General features: G+C 43.8%; 1 protein-coding gene across 2 annotated transcripts in view; it reads left to right on the forward strand.

Annotated features, from left to right (window-relative positions):
• The first annotated feature begins 3,164 nt into the window (after positions 1-3,164).
• The window catches only part of ROCK1 (Rho associated coiled-coil containing protein kinase 1), a 177,997-nt gene continuing 166,886 nt past the window's right edge, over positions 3,165-14,275 (forward strand). The window contains exon 1 of one of the 2 annotated variants that reach the window (XM_054017505.1): positions 3,165-4,167. In XM_054017505.1, coding sequence (XP_053873480.1) covers positions 4,075-4,167 — 93 coding nt within the window. In that variant the 5' untranslated portion in view covers positions 3,165-4,074. The remainder of the gene's footprint in view (positions 4,168-14,275) is intronic. The other variant, XM_054017506.1, reaches the window with a different exon arrangement.

The raw sequence follows: 14,275 nt of genomic DNA on the forward strand, positions 1-14,275 counted from the left end.
CTCTGTTGGGTTGTGGGCATCAACAATTTTCTTCAACTGGGTCCCCAGAAAAAAAGTTAGAAAACCACTGCTCTATGCCATCAGTGTCTGCTCTTTAAATTCAATTTCTCTACTTTCTGAGGTCTTTGTAGCTGAATTTGTCCCTTTCAGATTTTTTAAAAATGTACACTTTAACTGCCATTTTCTTTAACTATTACGGCTATAAAGATTATTTTAGCTGTATTTGTAACAGAATACTTGCTGCATCACATACAAAACCCTTGCACAAATATGCACATGAACCCTCTTATACATGGTCATGGTATGTTCTCTCTGGACTGTGGTTGTTCAAACAGAATACTGCTATTTCAAAGAACAACCAACCCTGCACTCAAGGTTTTGTGGTAGCAGCCAGCAGGAAATGAGTTAAATCAAATGTCCATACAAGTATTCTGCAGTCAGTGTACTTCAACAATAACTTTATATAATTTATTTATATCATTGGAGGTACACAGTTAGAAAAAAACAAATATAATGCATTGGTTCTACACTTGATAGAGAATATCACATCGTTAAACTTTTTCTTATCTAATGACTAGTAGTCTTCATAAAACAAGTTTTTATATAAAACCGTTTTTATAACTGCAACAGGAGTCAAGAAGTCAACTGAATCTGCACAGAGACCTCTACATGAAGATATGCAATGAGTACAGCCCTACCAAATTCATGGTCCATTTTGGTCAATTACATGGTCATAGGATTTTTAAAATGGTAAATTTCATAATTTCAGCTATTTAAATCTGAAATTTCAAAGTTTTGTGTAATTGTAGGCGTCCTGACCAATGTTCCCTCCAATTTTTCCCATCCAGGTGTGGAATGAATTTTGTTATGTGCAGCAATATGGATGTGATGTGGGGCCAAGGGGTTCGGAGTGCAGGAGTGGGCTCAAGGTTGGGGCAGAGGGTTCGGGTGTGGAGGGTTTGGGACGCAGGCTGGCTGGGGCTGTGGTGGGGAGAGAGGACTCACCCCGGCCCTCTACCCGCCACAGCCCCGGGGCTGGGGAAGAGGTGTCTGACCCTGCCGGGGCTGTGTGTGTGGGGGAGAGGCGTCTGGCCCTGGGACTGGAGAGGGGTAGGGGAGAGGCGTCTGGCCCCACCGCAGCCCTGGTGCTGTAGGGGGGCTAGAGGAGAGGCGTCTGGCCCCACCGCAGCCCTGGTGCTGTAGGGGGGCTAGAGGAGAGGCGTCTGGCCCCACCGCAGCCCTGGTGCTGTAGGGGGGCTAGAGGAGAGACGTCTGGCCCCACCGCAGCCCTGGTGCTGTAGGGGGGCTAGAGAAGAGGTATCTGGCCCTGCCACAGCCCCCGGAGCTCTGGGGGGGGAGAGGCGTCTGGCCCCACTGCAGCTCCCGGAGCTGTGTGTGTGTGGGGGGAGAGGCGTCTGGCCTCGCCACAGCCCCGGGGCTGCGGGGGGGGGGGGGCAAGGGGGAGGAGGGAGAGGCATCTCTCCTTGCCGCTCCGCAGCCCCAGGGCTGGAGGAGTTGCCGCACTCCCCAAGCTTCCCCGTCACCACTCCCCACCTCAGCACACGCCCGAGTGCAGCAGTGTGCATGCCTTTGCGGCCCTTGGCAGCCTCCTGCACGGCCGTGGATGCGTGCACCTTAGAGGGAACGTAGGTCCTGCCCAAAAAGGAGTTGTGGGGTGGTCGCAACGTTATTATAGGAGGGGCTGTGGTACTGCTACTCTTACTTCTTCGCTGCTGCTGGTGATGCTGCCTTCAGAGCTGAGCAGCTGGAGAGTGGTGGCTGCTGGGAGCCCAGCTCTGAATACTGAGCTGCTGCCAGCAGCACAGAAGTAAGGGTGGCAATACCGTGACCCCCTAAAATAACCTTGTGACCCCCTGCAACTCCCTTTCGGGTCAGGACCCCCAGTTTGAGAAATACTGGTCTCCCCCCATTAAATCTGTATAGTATAGGGTAAAAGCACACACAAGACCAGATTTCACGGTCCGTGACATGTTTTTGATGGCTGTGAATTTGGTAGGGCCCCAGTAATGAGGCTATACTACTTGATTAATTAATAAGGAACATCCCTTTTAATTATGTTCCAAATTAATATTTGTTCATAGATATTCCACTTTGTCAAAATGAAGTAGCAACACAAGAAATACTGTACAGGTGAGGTGATCAATACCATGTCTTTCTAAACTTCCTGATGTATTAATTTTTCTTTCTCAGTCTGTTCTACTTGTGGGTCTTGGCTGATTGTAAACTGCAGACTAGTGTGGATTGCGTTCAGGGAAGCAGCCTTTGCCCTAGGGACACTCCTTCCCGGCCAAATGTTCACTCCCAGTCTACGTGCCCTGGACATTTTGCTTTTATGCAACTGCTAATTCTGCTTGCACGCTAAATTTGAAATCGGGGAGATGGGAGTGGAAAGTCACCGTTTGTAGACTCCGGACGGTGTAAAGATAAATCAAGAAACGTACCTGTCTAATAATAAATGGGAGACGCGCTCGAAGTGCATAGTGGGTGAGAGCACACTGGCATAACAGCAACATCCTTTTTAAGGCGACATGAGCAGTTTTTATAGGGAACAACTCTGCAGCAGGCTACGCTCTTGAAAATGCAGACTGCGTCAGCTGCAGTTTCCCATTAAACTAGTGCCGCGACTCCTTTTTTTGTAACTGCACTTAACTGCCTTGTGCAATAGACAACCCCCCGCCGAAGGGCCCTATCCTGAAGCCCTCGCTCAGCCCGGGCTCTAACTTCCACAGCACTTTCGAGGGGTGGGCAGGGAAGGGAGCAAGACGCGTCACAAGTCTCCGACTCTCTGCATCTTACCCTCCTGCCACCTCAACGTTCCGCAAGCGGTGATTGGCCCACAAGAGATCGCTCGCGTACCCTCCAGTGGTGAAAGAAGCCGGAGGCGCGTGGGCATCCGGGTAGCGGGCGCGCTTCCACCCGTCAGTTCATTCACGCGCGGGCAGGAGATTCGCTCGCGCGTGCTCGGCAGCCATTGAGTGGTGGGCTTGGGGAAAGCGAACGAGCTCCCTCCTCCCCGCCCCCCCCCCCGCTCGCGCGCGCTCGGCAGCCGTTGAGCGGTGGGCTTGGGTAAAGCAAGCTTCCTTCCCCCCCCCCCCCCTCGCGCGCGCTCTTCCGTAGCGCTTGCGCGTTTGGTTCCGGCCCTTTCGGTCTGTTTAAACAGGAAGGCGGACATATTTGTGCGAGTCTTCCCCTCATTCCCGGAGGCAGCCGCGGCCGGACCTTGCTTCGCTTCTTTTTTGCCCTTTCTTTTCCGTAGCCGCGCTTGATCCCTTTCCCGGGAGAAGCGGCTTCCTCCGACTGGTCTGTGGGGGAGGGAGATGGGGGAGGAGCCGGGGCTGGAAGTTGCGGCGAGTTGAAGCGCAGCTCCCGGCCGGGGGCTGAAGTAGGGCGGCGAGTCCCTACGGGGCCGGTCAGGAGGGGCGCGGGGGAGCCGAGGAGGAGCCGCCGGGGGCAGGCAGCGAGGAAGGAAGATGCTGCCGTCGCTCCGCTGAAGCCGCTCGTGCCCGAGGGGTGTCGCCGCGCTCGAGGGGGGCCTCTCCCCCGGAAGTGGGGACCAGGGCGGCCTGCGCAGCTGGCACCCCGCTGCCTGGAGCAGCTTGGGCACAGGGCGGGGGCAGCGCCTGTCCCCGCACCCCGCCCCGGGGCTCCATGGAGGGAGTAGCCCCGAGGCGCTGAGGAGTTTCCTGTTTTCATGGTGGTTTTTGCTTCAAAAGAAATTGCTCTTCGGGAGCTGGCGCCGAGCAGCAGCAAGAGGAGGCACCGCGCCGCTGGTTCTGAGGGCGGCCGCCTGGCTGGGGGAATGCGGCTGGCGAGCCCGAGGTGGAGCGAGGGAACCTGCGGGGTTGCGGTCGCAGCCTAGAAACTCGTGTGTGCGGATAGAGGGAACAGCTCTTCCTGCCCCACTCTCGGCTCTAAATCTTTTGGGGGAGCGTCTGAGACTTTCCTCCCCCCTCGCCCCTGACTTCTCTGATCTAGAGGCTACTCAGGAAGCATCGTAGCCTGATAGCTTACCCTGCTTTGCTCTGGAATAAGGAGAACTCTATTCTCGGAAACATGTCGACAGGAGAAAACTTTGAGGCTCGGTTTGAAAAAATCGATGTGATGTTAAGGGACCCCAAATCTGAAGTGAACAGTGACTGCTTACTGGTAAGTAGCCTGTGCGTGGAGGTCCGTCTGCGCCCTGTTTCTGTGAATCTACTACCCTGTAGGACCAAATTCTACACGCCTTGCTTAGTCGCGTTACTTAACTCCTACTTATGTTTGTTTACCAGTAATGAGTGCTGTAGTGTGCGTGTATCTGTGAACTATGAGAGACTTCAGTACCATTGAAGTATCTGCCTATTCTTCACATCTTCACCTTAGGTTTCCTACACATGTCTTGTGCTAGTTCTTTGCTTTCACTACTTTTTATAGGGGGCAGTGTTAACTTTGTTGTTCAAAGGGATGACAAGTTATTGCCACTTCTAAACGCAGACACTATCCTGCAGATAGTCATGTGTCGTGGTGTATACATTTTCTGTTTAAAATGAGTGTATTCTTGAGAACTGTGAGGCTTATATGCAACTTATGACCACTTTCATTAGATAATCTCAATACTATTAATACTTCTCATATACATAGTGTTGTGCAACTGCTAACTAATTTTCACAATGTTTTTCCCACCTTTACTACAACAATCTTACAGATGGGAAAATAGACATGGGGCTAAATGGCTTGCTCAAAACTTCTAGTAAGCCTATTGAAGTGATGATGGGAGGAGAACTGGGGACACTGTTTTCTGTTCCCGTACTTGATCCTGTAGCCCATGCTGCTTCCTCAATTCTTTAGTGTCTTGACACATTTCAGAGTCTTAATGAGTAGCATGTGCTAAAATGAAAGATATCTAGCTCTTGAGATGATTTTCTAAAATGCTAATGGCTGACATTCATATGAAACTAATGCTTGTGTACTGTTAGTTTCTGATTGCTTTGTAATGTAAAGCTGAAATAGACTTAGGAATGGCTGGATGCCTTAATTTTACAGTTGTCAAAAGTAGGAACAATAAATTACATAAGCTAGTAAGCCAGTTATGCAAAATTTCTTCTTGCTGGGGTGAAATGCCCACTGAATAAAATAGATTTTTAGTTTTTCAACATTGTCATGGTGAAGGGCAATTGAAGTAGGTTTTGTACCTGATAAACTTTTCAAAAGTTGTGTTACGCATACACACGATTGTGCTTGTTTTCATAATCAACTATTGAGTTATTTTTTCGTGTTATGGAAAGATTCAGCTTCAAATGAAGAGGAAAATACCCCCTTTTAAAACTTGGGCTATGTGGTTCCGAACAGAATGTGCACCTGTACATAGAACGTGGGTGGTGGAATACAGTGCATTAATAATTTGTAAGCTAAGCAGAAACTTCTACTTAGTTATGGAATTCTGAAGTTCTAGCATCTTGTATTTTAGCCTACCAGATAAACATCTCTTAATGAACAGTGGGGAGTAGGGTATGAGAGCTGATACTGTTTCATGTAATTGCTGAGAAATTCATGCTCTAAAAGATGCAAAGGTCAATTTATTGCTTGCAAGTTGGGGCAATTTGAATGTTTGGGTGATGGCTGTACATTCTAACATATTTGAAGTCCTAATGAGTAATAGTATTCTGCATGTATGGAACTAACTACTACTCTTGCTATTCAGAAATTTCTTATTTTTAACAAATTTTATACTCATGGCTAACATAGGGACCTGATAATGGTGTACACTGTAAGCCAAGTCCTGGGGTAGCTGCACCTGTGATCTAGATCCTATTTTCACCACTGAAAGTCAAATGTTTTCCTCACGTTATGTATACAACATTATCAGTTTTTATGGTAGCTTTGAGAGCAAATTACTAGCACATCTGCTTGTCCACCTCATAAATCTGACTACAGCCACAACATGGAAGCTGTGACCTAGGAATTGCAAGGATATTGCAACTAGCACAATTGAGGTGTATTGGAAGAGCTTACCCCAATGTGTCTAGACAGCAAGTGTGTCAGGATACTTGGTAACAAATATTGCTCTAGCTTATAGTGTAAACTGGACCTTATCCATATTTTGTAGCCTTCTTTTGGTTCATCTACTCTACAGTCTGGAGCCACAAGTGGGGACAGTTGTGTTGGAACCAGGTTCCCTGACCTAATTGTGGTGCTGATAGGGCCTATACATAGCTCCATCCCAGGGCTTAACTTTCTTTAATATTGGGGTCTTACTGGACAGATAAGTTGGATTGAACTCTTGTAGATTCATAGGTCATGGTTTTAAACATACTTTATTTTGATACAAATTTCAGAATGAGATTTACTTTCATCTGTTTCTTATCTTTTCTTAGTGGGCACTCCTTTGAAGAGAACAAAAAAATACAGTCCAAAACTTATTTTTGCTGATTGACAGGAAATGCTTTTTTTTTTTTTTTTTTCCCTTTCTAATAGTGTCAATATAACCTGGTGGACTAATGTTGTAAGTCCTTGGTGTCTTACATATAAAATCAGTAGTGACTGGATGTTGACGCTCATGTCCCTGCTTTTTAGACACTTTTTAGTAAAAGCTTACTGCCAGAGCATTTAAAATCTCTACACTAAATTAAGTTGTCATAAGAGGTTGGGTATGTGTTGGTTCTTGTCCATCTAGCACCACAACTTAATATGCTATTTCACAGAAACAAAATACATGATTTCTGGCCTGAATGGTTTACTCTGTGTGGCATAACCTTTTCTGCGGCTTTAAAAAAAAAAAAAGCATTAAAGAAGTTAGGAATGCATTCTGTAGAGAAACATATTTTACTATTTTTTAAATAGCATTTGAAGCTGGCTAAACCATACCTACATTTCTCTTTTGGAAAAAGTTTAAGGATTAGACTTCTGCTTAACAAAAGCTAGTTCATAGAGCTAGCACAAACAATGTCTGCTTTACGTGCTCCCTGTCTCATTTGCATAGGCTTTGGTCAACTTTTGTGGGCTGTTTTTGCTACTCATCACAATGCTTTTAATTTAAAAAAAAAAAAAGCTTTTTATTTGAGTGAAAGAATTAATGCTGTTTGTAGTACTAAATATTTTTCTACTCTTCTTAGACTAAAGTGTATCAGTATGCTATGACTGTAATATATCTATTGTATGAAGATCTTAAATTCCCAAACTCATTGTCTATGTATGTAGGTTTAAATGCATCAAATGTGTGTTGTTTTTTTTTTTTTTTTAGGTGCAGGACACACTTTTTTTTGTAGTTGTCAGGTGTACTTAGTTTCCCCCTCCCCTTCCCCATTATTCCTTTTCTTGAACTTCTCTTGCCCCTTCCAACTTGGTTATTTCATGTCTGTGTTTCCTTGTTATGTAGTTGTGCACAAGTCTGAATGGACACATCATGGACTAGTTTCTCTGTAATCCTCCCGAAATTGAAATATCGTGAGAGCATAAGATAAGGAAAACAAATGCAAAGGGAATGGGAAGTGCCAAAGAAATGAAGGGGTAGTATGAACTGAGGTAGGCGTAGGTGAGGGACATATAACAGAGCCAAGGAAACATGTACCAAGGGAAGGGAAAAACATATCCTAGGAAAGAAAAGCTGCATTGGCCAGTAAGAAGAACAAAGTGAACTTGGGGAGAAAAAATATAATGATACAAAGAGGAAGAACAAAAGAAATTCACACAGCTTTTTATTAACTACTTAATTTATAACTGTCTTCAGTTAATTTTATTATGTGTTGGTGTGGTAGTTCTACAGCTTTAGTTTATTTCTTTTAAAAAGTACATGTTACAGCATCAGGTAACTTCTCAAAATATCAAGCCCTAGGAGTCTAATATGTAATGTTGAAAAGATCAAATAAAACAGCAGAGGGTGTGTTAAACAAGTAGTCAGACACTGTAGGGTGTGCACTAATGAGATATTGGTGCACACCTAGTGTATTAAACAGGGCCAGAGGCAAAATAAGAAATTAGCTATTAATGCAAGCTGTCTGTTTCACTAATAACATTAAACAGTTAAAACTTTTGTTCACTGAATTTACTTTAATAACACAAAAATTGATAATCAGAAAATAGCCCAAATCTTTGTGTTTTAGTAATTTAAAACTTTATGGAGGAAAACCTTTTGGTCTGAAAAGTCTCATGCTTGTTTCTTATTCAAAAGTAACTTTAAATGGTAGTTTGGTAAAATTCCACTTGGCTATTTTTGAATTCTGAGTACAAAAAGTTCTAATTTGTTTCACGCCTTAAATATTGTTCAGACATTTGACTAATTCAAACAGCTTAATTTTAAAACTTCAAACTCAGCGTAGTCTTAATCCTCAGAAGACAAGTGCCTCTTGACTTGTTCAGAAAGTTGGCTTAAAAATAACTGATAGTAGTGTGTACTGCATTATCCCTGCTAATTTTATCTAGCCTCAGAAGAGGTATCAGACATATTTTCAAGCAACAGAATTTAAGTGCGGCTTTTGGATTATGCAATACTTTTCCTAGCAGTTTGGTGGTGATGTGATTTTAGACATTATGGTCTTTCTTGGGTATAATGACATTACTGACTCTCCATGTTAATGGGACATCCAAAGTCATACTTGTATTAGTGATTGGCTGAACAAAAAGTAGGACTGAGTGGACTTGTAGGCTCTAAAGTTTTACATTGTTTTGTTTTTGAGTGCAGTTATGTAACAAAGTCTACATTTGTAAGTTCACTTTCATGATAGAGATTGCACTACAGTGCTTGTATGAGGTGAATTGAAAAATACTATCTTTTATCATTTTTACAGTGCAAATATTTGTAATAAAAATATAAAATGAGCATTGTACCCTTTTCTGTGATGTAACTGAAATTGATATGTTTGAAAATGCAGAAAAACATCCAAAAATACTTTATACATTTCAATTGGTTTTCTCTTGTTTAGCAGTGTGATTAATCACAATTAATTGTTTTGAGTTAGTTGGGTGAGTTAACTGCGATTAATTGACAGCCCTAGTAGGTACCTGTAATATTGGGCTAATAATGCTTACCCAAATGCTTGAAAATCTACAGGTGGAGAAGGGAATGAAGTACAAAATGTTAGTTTAATCACAACTTTAGATGGTGTAACTTTAACCAAACGATTCAGTAACTTGGCTTGGAGGCACTCTCTTCCTTAGTGAGTGGAGGCACTGGCTGTGGAACTTAGCTAAGTGGGTTCTTCTAGGTTTGACCTTTACTTGCTAAGAGTTTTTAGCACATTGCAAAAGTTTGAGGTGAATGTAGGCTGTATGGTTGGCTAATTTAGCTGTGTAGTCAAAATTGCAAACCTTTTCAAATGTACAGCATATGTTGTAAAGCAGTGCAGGAGCAGTTATTAGGTTGCTTGCTGCTGATTACACCCTTCAATTTAATAATCTGGTGATATAGCTCATACTGTTTGTTCTAAAAGTTTAAACTTTGTTTAGCAACAAAAGGAAAACAATAAAACGGAAGCACTTTGAAGCAAGCAAATAGTTAAGGACATTATCAATGATCAAATAATGCATATTTCATTAGAACAGTAACAACGTCTTCTCAGTAATCTCAAAATATAAACACAACTTCATGTTTTTTCCCCCTCAAAACAGTTACATGTGTGTTAGTTTAATTTTCAACATATACCTCATTAAATTTGCTGACTTGTCTCTCTGGATTCAATCAGTACAGAGCAGCAATTCTTAACACACACACACACACACACACACACACACACACACACACACACACACACACACACACACACACACAACCCATGAGGATTACTTGGGGTACATTTCAGTCCCATATTAAAAGTGCAAACAGTTTTTTGCATATCCATGTCTTGCTGCAGGATATGGTAAGAAGCTAAGGAGAGAGCAGTGTGTAGAACCTTACCTTTCATTCCCATGATATTTGTGGGAAATATTCTAAAGAGAGTGCATTTTAATAAAAATTCTGACCTTTTTTAAATTCTCTGCTAGACACTTGACACCATTGATCATCAGGTTCTCTTGTCCTGTATCCCAGAAACTGCAGGTGTGAATGGAAACATACTGAGATGGATCAGTTCCTTTTTTCAAACCCAGAGGGTTCTTATGGGCAACTGTTCTTCCTTTTTTCACCTGCAGAGTCACACAAGCTCAGTCATCTCCGTTATGATAAGCATTCTACATAAAGCAGTAGAGCTGGTGAGGCAATCTGGGCAGAAATGACAGCAGAATGCAGCCAACACTCATTTAATCAAATGGAAATATCATTGACCTCCAGTGCTCTCAGTGCTTTTCAGAAATCAGCACCCTGATAAAGAGCAGTTGAACTAAAGCTGAAACTTGACTTTACTGAAGCTGAAGGAAGTACACCTCTACCCCGATATAATGCGACCCAATATAACACGAATTCTGATATAACATGGTAAAGCAGTGCTGGGGGGAGGAGGGGGGGCTGCGCACTCCGGCAGATCAAATCAAGTTCTATATAACGCGGTTTCACTTATAACTCAGTAAGATTTTTTTGGCTCCCGAGGACAGCGTTATATCGGGGTAGAGGTGTACTTAGAAGAACTTGTGTTCTCTATAGCATTCCCTGTTATTGTGCACATGTGCTTTCATTGTTAATCTGTAATTTTGGGGTCCATTTGGGCATCTGTAAGCCATGAAGAGCCCAGAGCCTTGGCATCGAAAAACACCCATGTCTATTTGCAGTTGGCCAAAAGATGCTATCCTCTGAGGCACAGACCTGCCAAATTGATATATGCATTTTGGACCTCTGGGCTTGATTACTGCGGTTCATATTTAAGAATGAAAACACTTGTCTGGAGAGATTTCAACTGATACAAAATGCACCAGCCTGCCTGCTGTGAACATCATCCTACACTTGCTCCTAACTGAATACAGAGTACAGTTCAAAGTCTATCCTGATATTAAAAATCCTTCATGGGATTGGCTCTACCTACTTGAGAGATTGCTCCTTCCTCTACTGTCATGGCCTCCCATGACTGATATAGGCTACAGGAATTATGAAACTGTTAATCAGTAATGGGAGACTATAAGTACACACAACTTTCAAAGGAGCTGGACCTAAACTATGGAATTTACTCCACAAGACGTGAATTACTATGAATATCACTCAAAACTCACTTCAATTCAGATCTCCCTCTAAAATTTTTGTGTGCGTGCAAAAATAAATATAAACTAATCAGTCTATTTCTTCAGGCTGGAAAGACAGGGATGTCTATTAAATTGTTTCTGAATAGTTGGGTGGTACTATGATAATTCAAGGATAATAATCACATAAATACCTCAGTAGAAAATGCAATCAGCAGATTATGGTTTCATGGACTATGGATTGGGATTAATTTAATGATAAGAATTACATGAGGTCTTTTGTGCTTGGAACATTTGTCATGGATTAAGGTTGCTGTATCCTATTAGCTGTACCATGTAAGTGGCTTTTGGCCCTAAGAGTGGGGGCAGAGGTCAACAACAAAGTTCTTGTAGGATTTGTATCTTCAGTATGCTATGGTTCACAGAATCATTACCATGGGTACTTATGCCTGCTTGCAGCTTGGGGACAGAGCCAGACCTCTCAATCACTGATAGTGGAGGAGCAACTTGTCCCTGAAGTTCCCTCCAAAATTTTTTTTTAAATTGGGAGCTTTCTTGAGCAGGACCCAGTACTGTAACCTATAATTCAGACAGGCAGTCCTCACTACTATCATAGCATTCATTCTCTTAAGTACATTGAAGAAATAGTCTTCTTTTGGTCAAGCATTAAAGTCCAGTCGTTAGGAACACTGGCAGTCTCTCTCATGGCAAGGTAGTCTTATCTTCTGTTCTGAGAGATGCTTGGTAGCTTCATGGCCATGATCATATAAGTTAACCAAATTCAGCATATTGGTTATCCTGTGACTATTTTCTGGTAGAAGTCTTTTCCATCTCTTATTGCCTGGGGAAGGCTGGAGGATATACATAATAGACCTTGTCTTGGATATTCTCATTTCAAGGATGAGCCTGTTTCCCACCTAGGAGGCACACTGCTGTGAAAATCCTGTTGTAATGGCTCTATGGACCTTAGCACAAGGAAAAATAGAAAAAGGGGTATCAGTGCTTACCTGAGAACTCCCCCCTTCTCCCCTCCCCCCCCGGCGTAATAAGATACGCAGATCCAGCCCAGCCTGGAGACAAGTGGATCATCCATGATAGAAATGAAAATTGACAGTCGAAGACTTGGTTTTGTTGTTATAAGGGGGAACTTGGGTTTGATTAAAAGGGGTGGGGACAGGAGAGAGATCTCTTCTTGCAGAAGATGAGAAATCGTTTGTTCCTCAAAGTATAGCGGTCTATACTACAGAGGTAGGTCGAAGGAAGCTGCCTTAAGTCGACTTGTTAATGTATGTGTCTACACTACCAGGTCCTTTACACCGACCTAAGTTGCCTCTAATGTTGACGTCTGTAATCCACCTATCCGAGAGGCATAGCGCTTAATTCGATTTTTATGGGTGGACTGTGAGGTAGTGCAGACACAGCGTTGTGTAATTTGACTTAATTGGCCTCCAGGTGGTGTCCCACAATGCTCATTTGTAACTGTTCTGGAAATCATTCTCAACTCTGCTGCACTGCAGCCAGGTACACAGGAAACAGCCCCTCCTCTGCTAAAGCCCCAGAAATTTTTGATTTCCCATTTCCTGTTTGTTCAGCATTGGGAGCATGCCAGCTTGAGTACAGCTGATCATGGAGACTACACACCCCAAACGCTCTCCAGCCTGGTCTGCACAGGAGGTAGTGAATCTCATCACTGTGTGGGGAGAAGAGTCTGTGCAGGCAAAACTCCGATCCAGCAGAAGAAACGCTGACATCTATGCAAAGATTGCTTGTGGAATGGGGAAGAAGGGCTACATGAGGGACACATAGCATACCATGTGAAAAGAAAAACTTTGCCAAGCGTACCAGAAGGCAAGGGAGGCGAACAGTCATTCTGGTGCTGAACCCCACACATGCTGGTTCTACAATGAGCTGCATGTGATTCTCGGGAGTGACCCTATCAGTACCCCCACAAGCAACATGGACACCTCAGAGGTGTGAGAGTCTAGAGACAACAAGGAGGATGATATGATGGATGAGGAGGAGGACAATGGGAGACAGGCGAGTGGTGGATCCATTCTCCCTGAGAGTCAGGAAATATTTTTAAGACCTGTGGGTCGCAAGACATCATGATGGCCGACCATGATGCCGGGGAAGGCACCTCTTGTGGGTATACAATTACAATGAAAGTCCAGTTAAACTTTAGCGGGCACACACATTTGGTGGTATTGCACGTTTACTGTGAAGAAAAAGCGAGGTGCTATGGCTCTCTGCTTACAAGAGAGCACTCCAGCTACGCAGACGGCCCCCGGAAAAGACTGTTTATGTGGACTGGGATAGCCCTGGATCCTCCATGGATATCTCTAGGAAACTTTCATGGAGGTACTCTTCAGTCCTTTGCAGAAGGTTTCTGGGCAAGGCAGTCTTATTTCTTCCACCATGATAGGACACTTTCCCATGCAACTCTTGAATTAATTCTGCTGGCATCATTGCGGTACACAGCATAGCAGCATAAGGGGACCGGGTCTATACCCAGATGTTTGAAACATCTCCTTCTTTTCCGCCTCTGTTACCCTCTGGAGACTGATATCACATAGGATTGCCTAGGGGAAAGTTCTCATGAAAAGTGCTCTTACAAGGGGGAAAAAAAGAGCATGTAGACCCCTCCACCCCACGTTCCGGATCGCCAAACCACACAGCCGCTAAAGTGCCTTTACTGTGCTCGGCATGGGTTGGCAAGTAGTTTAAGTGACTGATGGGGGACTGGGGTCCCATGTGTGAGATTCCGCTATTTGGGAGTGAAATCCCCCCCCCCCCGTTTGTAAACAGCTTCCTGTGGTGCTATGGGGAAGGGCCATTGTTCGACTAGCTTACTGTGCTCCCGACATGAGCCTGCCATAAACTTAATTAAAAGTGTGGTCACCCATGACTCGGAGGGGAGGGGCTACTCACCATGGCTGGAACAGCAAAACGGTGCAGTGAACAATTATGGATTCTGATTATTATGGCTTGCACCTAGTGTAATGAGTTTTTTTTATTTATTTACTTATTTATTTTTATGAAAACGGCCTTGCTATGGAAATATTTTATGCATGTACAATAGCTCCTTTCTCCCCCCCACCCCTGACTGACAGCTGGAAATGTGTCCTTCGGCGTGTCATCAACACCTGAAAGCAGACTTTTGGTGATTAGAAGGAGGCGC

Source organism: Malaclemys terrapin, chromosome 2 (assembly GCF_027887155.1).
Source record: "Malaclemys terrapin pileata isolate rMalTer1 chromosome 2, rMalTer1.hap1, whole genome shotgun sequence".
Taxonomy (NCBI): Eukaryota; Metazoa; Chordata; order Testudines; family Emydidae; genus Malaclemys; species Malaclemys terrapin.